General features: G+C 37.0%; 1 protein-coding gene and 1 pseudogene across 1 annotated transcript; both read right to left on the minus strand.

The window, feature by feature from the left end:
- Window positions 1–249: 249 nt before the first annotated feature.
- On the minus strand, window positions 250–2,212 carry LOC145960081 (uncharacterized; annotated as a pseudogene).
- A 5,139-nt stretch (window positions 2,213–7,351) lies between these two features.
- LOC145960082 (uncharacterized) lies at window positions 7,352–9,029 on the minus strand. The gene has a single exon (XM_083079352.1). It carries the CDS (start codon window positions 9,027–9,029, stop codon window positions 7,440–7,442), a length of 1,590 nt encoding a protein of 529 aa, XP_082935478.1. The 3' UTR covers window positions 7,352–7,439.
- Between the last annotated feature and the right edge of the window lie 2,520 nt (window positions 9,030–11,549).

An 11,549-nucleotide genomic window follows, 5' to 3' on the forward strand; every position in this document is an offset into this window, starting at 1 on the left:
CTGGTCACCATTTTTCAACCGGACCCAAAATAATAAGGGAGACACGACCTGGAGGATAAAAACCTCCAGTCGAGATCGTGTAAGGCTTCCCGTGTCAATGGCTGCTGGTTCCATTTTTCTATAAAAGAGGTTAATTTGTCTTATCATTTGCGACTTTTCCGCCGATTATCTATTTGAGTTTTACGGAAGATAACGTTGACAGAAGGCTGTAGAGAGGGGATAGAGGTTCGTAGCGGAATGCTTAAACCTTCATTCCCTGAGTTGTAGAGTATAGGTAGTGTTCTCTTTATCAGAAAGAGATGGATAGATACGGTCTGAGGATCCTTCAGTGTCAGCGGGGTGTTTATTCTTTTGTGGATTCTCGAGTGGAGCGGATGGTTTGTTTGTTGACGGTGGTTGCTTTAGTTTTAAGTGTAATAAGAGCTGAGTGAGAGAATCCCAGATGGCTCCAAGCAAGTATATGGACCAACCATATACTGTATGCAAAGCGTAGCCATGAACTAGAGTATCTAATATCAATTTAAAAATTCTAACGGATAGATATATTCCCATTATTCCAGCGCTGATGTTTCCGAAAATTAAAAATCTATTCCAAAATTTTTCCCAGGTAGAGACGGCGATTTTTTCTATTGCGTCTTTGTCTAAAAGATTGGTAATTGAACCTCCCTGTAAGGATGTAGGTCTTCCCATTATTCCCCTGGCGATGGTGTTAAGTACCGCGGGCCTCTCGGCAGGGAACATAATATGGTCTTTTAGATCTTCCAGATCGTTTTCGCTATATATGCCACTAGTGGCTAGCGAACCAGGGCTAACGTACTTCCAAGTAGGCTTGGTTAGAGGTTTCATAATGGCAGGGGGTACTGTATCTACTGGTTTAGGCATAAGTTTATACCATGAATCTCCCAGCAGGTACATTGCAGGTGCAAATGCGTTGCATGCAGTTTGTATCCCCTGACGCAGTATTACATGTGTCTGCGGTGTCAAAAAGAATGTTCGATTTCCCCTTAATACAGGAAGTTGATTGTAACAATATTCCGTTTGAGCAAGTCTCACCTCGACAGGTACGCATTTTACTATGTGGATTACCTCACCGGCTAACAGTGCCATATATCCTGGTCCTTTCATTAAATAATATGCAAATATATCAGGCGATTGAGTTGCTATGGCTAAGGCGTTTTGCAATAATTGTTGCTCCAGATTACATTGTTGTAAAAGTATATTTCTATATAATTCACTTATTTGTGTACGTATATGTCTTTCTACATACACAAATTTAGAATTCATGTATGTAAAAATGTCAAGATTTGATACTTTTGATTGCTTTTTAAAGATTTCAATGCCAGGTGATGCTTCGAAAATTATTAATTTTGGATGTTCAGTACGAATTAGAGTATATCCACAAGTAATATATTTCCCACGGCTGGTTAATGCGAATATAGTTTTGTGCTGTTAACGAATAAGCTACTTGTGATTGCTGATTTATGCTGTCAATTATCTTGTCAGCATATCCTTCATATAATACGCCATAGCTAGAAAATTTGCAAGTATCAGCAGGTACGGGATCCCAGAACGTGTCTCCTCCTTCTATATCTAAACAACTTGTAGCGCTGAGTTCACACGCTACTCCAGATCTGAGGTGTACTTTATTAGTATTTATTTTTACGTCGGCTATGTAATCTTGGAGAGTAATTTTAATACTGCCCAGTACAATGACGTCCGCCCATGTTCCATATGGGTCGGAATAAGCGCTTCCGGAGCACGATCCTTCCGAGTCGACGTGACCGGTTAATATTATAGGACGTGTCAGGGTTTGATTTGATTTTAACCCAGTTATGTATGTTCCTGCCAATTCATAAGTTCCATAAGTGTGCATACGGCGGCATGCTTCACGAGTGGTTTCTTGTACGAACGAATATTTGCCGTTAAAGACATCCATGGTGTGAGAAAACATCCCGCATTTCTTAATTAATCGGTCGACTTCAATTTTACATTGTATTACTTTCACAGAGTCAAATTCGTTAATTTGAAGTAGTTGAATATAAATTCGGCTTGAATTGACGCTTTGCTGGGGAATATCACATTCTTCGATGTTTAGTAATGATAAGGTGGTGAGATTAGCAGACGCTGAACCACAATCGTAGCCTATTATTCCATGGGTGAATTGTAAGTTCACGAGTAAGAATGTTAACGTAGCTATTCCCCTGGGATCCATCTGCAAATTTTCCTTATATATATATATATATATATATATATATATATATATGACATAATTAACCTATCTATTTATCATTCATTTACGTCGATTAATTATTATATTTATTATTTAGTTACTACCTAACAAAAGGATATTACATGTATACGTATATGAGGTTTTATTATTACTATTATTATTAATATTATTATTATCACTATTGTTTATCCTCTTGATGGTTTGATGATTTATTAATAGGTTTAATATAAGAAATTCGCAACCGATTTGGATGTACTATTCGGCTGTTCTTTTTTATTTTTATCCTTACATTATTTTTATTTAAAATTTCTAAAACTTCATGAGGACCTGTGTAATGATCGCCGAATTTTTCCGGTTTCGGGCCCTTTAGTAAAAATACCTGATCTCCAGGTTTAAAGGTTTGAGGATTGATTTTTCTGTCATAATATTTCTTTGATCTATGCTTGGCGCTAATTACATTTTCTCTTGCATTCCCTTGAATGTTGTGTAGCTGTGTTACAAGGTTTATCAGGTATTCATCGTAATTCGCTAATCTATCTTCGGGTGCTGGAAGTTCACTTGAAGGAACTCTTGCTATTTTTCCAAATACTAACTCGTATGGAGTGTGTTTCGTAGCTTCGTGGACGTTTGTGTTATAATTAAACATTGCAAGTCCTATCCATCGGTCCCATTGCTTTTGTTCATTAGCATATTGTTTAAGATATTCTCCTAGTGCGTGATGTGACCTTTCCAAAGATCCGTTTGATTGTGGATGAAAGGCGGTAGTACGGAATTTACGAATTTTAAATAATTTAGCTATTTTCTTCATTAAGTCGCTAATAAAATTTCTGCCTTGATCTGTTAATATAGCCTTGGGGGATCCAAGTACGCAAATAAAACGGTCTACGAATGCTTCTGCAATTGTTTCAGATGTCTGGTTTGGCAATGGTATTCCCATGCAAAATTTTGTTAATTGATCTTGCAATGTTAATATATATTCGTTGCCTCTCGGTCTTTGGTAAAGGACCAACGATATCCATTGCTACTTTATCAAAGGCAGATCCTGGAGTGTCAGTGATTATCATGGGCTGTTTAGTTTTTACTCGGACTAATTTCTTTAACTGACATTGTAAACATTGTTGTATATATTTTTGGACGTCTGATTTTAAATTTTCCCAATAATAATTATGTTTTATTCTATGGTATGTTTTAGTAATGCCACGATGTCCTCCTGCTGGTGGACAGTGCGTCTCGCCGATTATAACAGGGCGTAAATCTTTAGGAGGATATTTAATTAATCCATTACATATTATTATTTTAGTGGGTGTGTCGAGAAGTATTAATCGAAACTGTATCTTAATATTATCCCACGGGACATTGTTAACGTAATCAGTCTTTGCTATGCTGAGTGTTTCTAATTTCAATGTTTCAAGTAGATTTCGTAAATCGTTTAATACTATAACGATTTGGTTGAGAGTTACTGTAGGACCTTCTCGTTGTCCTTCGCTGACAGGCAGTGCCACGTGGTAATAGTTCTTATATTTTATGGCGTTAGCTTTATCCAAGGCAAGAGAATTTAGATGTGGTAATTCATTTCGCTCAAATAATTTTTTAGATCCAGAATCCAGAGGATTTCCCTCAGTATCAACAAAATATGCAATGTTGTCTTTTCGTAAAAATAGTAATTCACGTGAGTCGACAATATTACTCTTTAAGAATTTATCTCCGATTATAAAGGGTTTTATTTTTCTGGATTTTAGATTCTTATTAATGTCATCTTCTTCCGTATCTTCTTCTTCCTTCCTTTCTTCTTTTGTGCTTAATTCATTGTTTTATAATTTTTATCAGGAGGATCATTTCGTTCATTAATTTTTTCGGTATCAATTTTGAATTTAGCTGTCTGACTTCTTGTTAATATTCTGTTCTGTTTAGGAGGATCATGTATCAATGCTTTCTCTGTTAGCTGTGCCTCGACTGGTTCATTTAATTCTTCTAAAGTAAATGGAAGTAAGTCAGGATTATCTTCCGTTATTATTTCTTCATTATCTTCGCTATCGGAGAGATGTAAATGAAAATAGTCGCTTTCTTCTTCTTCTTCGCCTTCTTCAAGTTCTTCTAACATTTCAGATATTACTTGAGCATCTTCGGGGTTGTCAGGGTTTAAGAGTTCTTTATTTCTTATAATTTTGCAATCAAATTCTTCAATATTTGCTGGATTCCTGGATAATGCATCTGCATTTACATTAGTTTTTCCTGCCTTGTATACTACTTCATAATCATATTCGGCCAATTTCAATCTCCATCTTAATATCCGCATATTTGCATCTTGAGTTTTTAAACCACATTAGTGGTTTATGATCTGTAACTAGAGTGAATTTTCTTCCGTACAAGTATGGAAATGTTTAACGCAATATATTATTGCAAGTGCTTCTTTTTCGTAGGTATCGTACTTTAATTCATTGTCCGTCAAAGTTCGTGAGGCATAAGCTATCGGTCTATCTTTGTTTACTTGTCCTTGTGATAGGATTCCTCCTACAGCTATGCCAGAAGCATCAGTGTTAAATAAAAGCATCAGGTTAAAATAAATGGTTTAGAGAAATCTGGGTATTGTAATACTGGTTCTTCGCACAATTTTTGTTTTAAAGTTTCGAATGACTCCTCTTGAGTGGCCGTCCACTCAAATCGTACATCATTCTTTAATAATAATGTTAATGGTTTCGCTAATTTAGAAAAGTTTGGTATAAATCTTCTATAATATCCGGCAAGTCCCAAAAATTGTTTAATATTTCTTGGCGTTTTCGGTCTTGGAAAGTGTTGTACTGCTTCTAATTTTTTCGGATCCGGTTTTACTCCATCTCTGCCGATTACATGTCCCAGATATGTTACTTCAGATTTCAGAAACTCACATTTATCAGGTTATAATTTCAGGTTAGCCTCACGAAGACGTTCAATTAATGCATTGTATTTCCTTTTATGTTCTTCCAATGAAGATGCGTAAATGACGATATCATCCATATAAACAAATAATTCTTCACCTTGTAATCCGGTCAACACTAAATCCATTAGGCGTTGAAAGGTCGCTGGAGCGTTTTTAAGACCGAAAGGCATTCGCTCGAATTCATAATGTCCAAAAGGCGTTGTAAATGCAGTTTTATGACTATCTACAGAATCCATTTTTATTTGGTGAAAATCGGATGCTAAGTCGCATACTGAAAAATAACGAGCTCCTCCTAATGATCCAATATATCGACGATATTCGGAAGAGGATATGCATCTCCTATAGTTTATTCATTTAAAGCGCGAAAGTCTAAGACCATTCTCCACCGTTTATTACCCTTTGAGTCTTCCTTTTTTGGCACAATCCATATAGGCGTATTGTAAGGTGATTGTGAGTGTTTCACAATGCCTCCTTCTAGTAATTCTTCTACCTGTCTATTTATTTCTTCTTTGTGTATTTGTGGGAAACGATACTGTCGGGTATTTATTGGATGGTCGTCTGTGGTCGGAATTTGATGTAGTAATACGTTTGTCGCAGTCAATTCTTCTCCGGGAATGTGAAATCGATCTTGACTATTCGTTATTAACTTTATTACGTTGTCTCTCTCTGTTCCATTTAGATGTTCTAATCGTAGAGATTCTATTATTTCAACGAATCGATCCTTCATTTTTCTTTCAGTGACCACCAAACACTTGGAACTTGCAGTATTAATTTGTTGATTTTCGTCATGTTTTGATTTACGTTTTCGCATAAATTTATCTATGATCTCTTGAGATTTGTTTAACAAAGACGTGGAAATTCTTGAAGACGGTCTGTGTCCTTTGAGACCTTTAATTTTTTATTTTTTATTTTTACGAGTCATCGTTTGAACTTTATTGAGGAGATTTTTTAGAGAAATTTCTAATTCATTATCATTATTTTTTGAAAACAATTCAAATTCCGGGAATTCGATATCAAAGGGGGATAAGGAATTGCTCCCCTTTTTAAAATAAGAAGGTGTCGAATTGTATAACGAGGTTTGGTAACTTCCCTCCTCACAATTGACGGAGCTAGGATTTTCTGTCGAGGTTTGGAAATTTCCCTCCGAAATCCTAGAGTTAATTTCCCCTGGAGAGGTCTGGTAATTTGCCTCTTCTAGGATTTTTGAATTTATTTCCCTGATTTTTTCTTCAAGGTTATTTTTATTTTTGATTTCTTTTTTGTTTTCCTTTTGGTTTAATATCTCTTCTTTATTTTCATTCAGTATTCCATCAATAGTAGGATTATGTTGATGGTTTTCATGTTCAAATTCCGCTCCATTTTTGCAATTTGCAGTTTCCTCTTCTTTCTTCTTTTTTATTTTTATTTTATTTTTATTCTTATTTTTGATTTTATTTTCTACTTGATTTTGTATTTCTTTATTAGTTTTGTTTTGAGATTCCTTGATGCTAACTTCATTTTTATTTTTATTTTTGACTTCAATTTCCATCTCGCCCTTGTAGTTGAGCTCCTCAGTCATTTTGTTAAATTCCTTATGTTTAATTTCTTCCTCTATACGGACTGATTTTTCTAAGTCGTTTCGGTCTTCCAATGTAGATTCATGGTCGTCAAGCACTTCATTTAACGGTTTCAAGCGCAAGATCGGAACTTGCACTTCCGTTTCTTCGTCTAGGGTGCTTACGATGTTTAAATACGCTTTTCCGGATGTATTTTCGACGATGGTGTCCCCTAGATAAATCCCGTGCGTTAATTCTAATCTGGGTATGTATCCTACCTTTATTTCTGGATTTTTTATCCTCACATAAAATAATGACTCAGATCGTGGAGCCACTACGATCATCTCCGGCGTAAAGAAAGGTATATTAATTTCAGATGCAATCAGGCATTCCTCCGCATAATCTATTTTCGAAAAAGTTTGTTTAAAAAATTCATTGCCTAATATTCCAGATTGCGGAATTGGGAAATCGTTAGATACAATATGAAAGATGACTGGTAGTTCAAAAAGAGTTAATACGATTTCACCGAGGGTGTAAACAGGATAATCGTTTATACCATTTAATTTTAATATATTTCTATAATTAATATTAAGTCCCTCAGGTGCGAAATTTTCTTTGATAACATTAGGTCCAGATCCTGTATCTAACATAAGAGTTATGAAAGTCGGCATATCTTTAACGTTAACCCGGACAGTAGGCACTAGGCTTTGCTTGTTGAGATTTACTGTCACAGGCTGTACATTTATGTTATTACTTCCTACTTGGCCACTTGAGATTGTGAAGGGTGTGAGGTCTGCCCGGCCCCCTGCTGCACACCCGACGTCGAGGGGCCCTTGTAGTTTCCCTGACTATTTTCCTTGCGACGATTGTTACTCGCGATACGTAATTGACAATCATCGAGTAGATGACCTCTGTCTTTGCAATATCGACAGAATAAATCGTTCTTAAGCACCGCTTGTTGATTAATTTTAGAACGACATTCTTTAGAGGTGTGTCCGAATTTGTCGCAAGTTTGGCAAGTAATTCTCGGTTTATTTTCGAGGTTTCTCTCTTCATTTTGTTTTTTCCAGCAATTATTGGCGGAATGCCCTGGCTTATCACACCACTGGCAAATTACAGAGACTTTATTGGGTTGACTATTAGTATTTTGTCGACAGGTTTTTGCATTATGTCCTGGTTTTGAACATAATTGACAGGTGACAGCTTTTTCCTGTATTACGTTTATCGTTTGTCGAGCTTGAGGATCGCGAAACCGACATTTGTCAGCACTATGCCCTCGTTTTTTACAAATCTGACATATTAATATTTCCATGCCTAGATCAGATTTATGGTGATTTTGTAGTGAAAATTGAGAGAGTTTTCGACAATTGTTTGCTACATGCCCCTCTTTGAGGCAGATTTGGCACGTTTCCCGCAATCGATTAGTAGGTAATATTTTTGTTCTGTTTGAGTCATTGCTCTGTCCCTGTCGTAAATCTGTCATTACCCGCAGTTCTCTTTCTATCCTTAAGGCATCGGCGACCGTTTCTTGTACATCTAAATCCCTCGCTATTCTTTGTTCGATTTCGGGCTTAAGCCCCCTTATAAAACATTTACTCATGTCTTTTTCTAGCGATGTCTTAGTAGCTTGGTCCGGCAATGTATTTCCGGGTCCTCTATACGCCTCTAATATCTGTTTTCCTAAGATCTTGACGCGGTTAGCGTAAGTAACTACATCCTCGTCATTTTTCTGATAAATACATCCTAGTTCTCCTTGGAGTTGATAGACGGTTTTTACCGGCCAATAAATTCGTTTTAAATAGGCAGTTAGTTGCGATACTTTATCAAAATCTTGGTCTTGAATCGTTCTGCGTGCTTCACCTACTATTCGTGTTCTTAAAATTTTAGTAAACTGCGGTTCGGCTTCCTTAGGAAGCATTGATTTTGCTTCTTCGCAGCCTTCAATAAAATAGTTAAGCGGAATGTTGCTGCCATCGAAGAAGGGGACAGCGTCAACCGCATATTTCAGTGTGGCGAAAGGATTTTGTTGCGCAATGATTTTAGGATTTTCAGGATAATTTTCAAAGTTATTACTATCAACTATTTTACTTATACTAGCGTTTGCGGCGGTAGATTCGGAATCGTTGGAAGACGGCTCAGGCGAATCGGCAATTAGGGTATTTTCAGTTAAATTGAAAGAATTTTCCTCAATAAATTGGACTTGTTTAGATGTCGCTTTAGGGGTAGATGTGTGTAAAGGAGTAGAAATAGCTCGAGTGTTTTTTGGTTTACTATATCGCTCTAATGCAGTTTTATAAAGATCTTCTATTTCGTCTTTATTGACTTTACTTCGAGTCCCGTCACTCATTCCGGTTTCCAAGATCGCACATTTCAATCCCGGACGAGCCCCCAAAATTTATCAGTATGTTACGTCCAGACCCTTAAAAGGTCGGGCCGTCTGGAAGGACGCAACCTACTTATCCGGTGACACACTTTTCGGGCGTGTGTATAGATCGGGTCGAGCGCACTGTCAGGGGCCTGGCACAGGTCAGTGACCAGAATGGTCCCTTTAACTCTGTGAGTGTCCTAGGCCGTTACGTTCGTCGGTCCCTTTTCGGTAAGAGAATCGAATCTCTTTTACTCGGGACGGGACCCTGTGCGATTTCGGACTTCAAGGAATGAGAACGAGTAGTTAGCACTAGGAGAGTTCTAACCCAGGGATCTCAGGGGGGGTGAGGGGCGAGGGGATCTCAGCGGCGCGGGGGAACGTGACGTCACGCAGGATGGAGGGGGGATGACGTCACACGGGTTCTAACTCAGGTCCTATCAGGGATGACGTCACGCGGGACGGAGGGAATTTCGGAGGCGCGGGGGCTGCGGGGCGGGGGACGCACGTATAAACAAAAATGGCGGTATTCCTATGAAGAAGATTTTGGGTCTCTCTCTATTCCTCCCTCTCTCGCTCTCTCTCTTTATCCCTTTATATTTCTATCCCTCTCTCTCTCTCCCTCTCTATCCCTCTATCCCTCTATCTATCTCTTTATCCCTTTTATCTCTCTTTCTCTCTGTATTATCGCAAGTATACAATATTAGTCATAAACTTATATTTTGAGATATTTCGGGGTCCGACGTTTTCGAGCAATCTGTGAATCATAGCGAGATAACAACACATTTTTGAGATATTATAAAATATTACCAGTTAACAAACAATATAAATAGAAGTATTCTTTGAAGGATTGGGTGGATGGAAATGCGTGCGAAGAAATTACGTCATGATTTTGTTACAATTAAAAAAATATATATAATTTATTTAAATATGTGTGTTTAATAAAAAGTATACAATATAAAAAATAATAATAATAATAATATATAAAATAGACCGTCGGGCTATGTTGGGGAAGCCGTTTCTGAAAACAGAAGAAAACATACGCATTTCATTAGTTTAAATAATTTTAATAATTTATTTTAAAATACTTTTGATATATAATAAATTAAGATACTTACAATGTTATCCATCATCTATTTTAATTTGTGCAAATAGGGCACATGTCGCAGGGCAATATTTGATTCAAACATTTTCTGCATCCTTTGCATGACATATTTTCCAAATGAACATAAGCTATGGTTCTATGTTCTCGAACAGAACTAGTTTTTTCAAACTGATGCGGATCTTCTAGAAAGCATTCGGTACACAATTTTGATCCATTTTCCATGTAGTAATAGGAAATGCAACATATCTTTGTTGCTTCGTTGTATGTTATTATTTCAGGTATGCTTAAATCTCGCTGTTTCTTTTGTAACCGTTCATCAAGAATATCGACACTATTGTCACTATCGTAATCACTGTCCTTCGCCAAGGGTTCTATATCAGATCCATCATCTTCCATCTCTCTCCTCTCTCTCTCCTCTCTCTCTATCTCCATCCTCTCCGCCACAACTGGATCCATCCAATAATCGTAATCATCACCCGTATCGTCGTCGATGATAATTACGTTTTCTTCAGCCACCGTATCATCGTCGATGATAATTACGTTTTCTTCAGCCATTGCACAAGACTACCGAAACACAGAAGAGCAACGAAAGAAATGATACTCTAGTGCAGCAGACCACCGAAACACAGAAGAGCAACGAAAGAAATGATACTCTAGTGCAGCAGAGTCCTCTTCATTATATTTTTTTAACATACACAATATAAATAGAAGTATTCTTTGAAGGATTGGGCGGATGGAAATACGTAGATAACAACACATTTTTGAGATATTTCGGGGTCCGACGTTTTCGAGCAATCTGTGAATCATAGCGAGATAACAACACATTTTCAACCCTAGGTTCAGTTACAAAAATTTTTTCTTTTGTGCCTCCAACAATCTCTGAAAGTTTGTTGGTTGAATATAAGAAGGATCGAAGCGCATCAGATCATAGTACGTGATTTGAAAGCGCATCGACACGTCGGTATAGCAAAAGTATAGTCAAAAAGTATAGTGTTCTGTCAGAAAGTATAGTGTTCTATCAGAAAGTGTGATAATATATATATATTGTGTGATTATATATATATATATATATATATATATTTATACAGGGTGTCCTAGACCACCCGTACACCCCTTTTCTTTCAAAACCATACAATTTTTGTCGAAAACGTTTTTCTCTAAAATGCTTAGTTTTTGAAAGAAAAGGGGTGTACGGGTGGTCTAGGACACCTTGTATATAGAAAAAATGGCGTGTAATAAAAATTTGATATCAAGATGTGTAAAGTTGGCTGCGAATTTATCTCCAAAGATAAATTTCGCGAGCTACATTTCCAAATTAACGGAAACAAGTGAACATAATTATAGTGTATTTTCGAGTTTCGCATGTGCCTGCTCCGATACAATGCTTGCAATTTTAT

This window comes from Camponotus vicinus, unplaced genomic scaffold, assembly GCF_025532165.1.
Source record: "Camponotus vicinus isolate PSW18456_S1 unplaced genomic scaffold, iyCamVici1.0 SCAF_10, whole genome shotgun sequence".
Lineage (NCBI taxonomy): Eukaryota > Metazoa > Arthropoda > Insecta > Hymenoptera > Formicidae > Camponotus > Camponotus vicinus.

Bases quoted from the DNA above. Each gene is read 5' to 3' on its own strand.
- LOC145960082 (XM_083079352.1), bottom strand. From the start codon at position 9,029: ATGAGTGACGGGACTCGAAGTAAAGTCAATAAAGACGAAATAGAAGAT.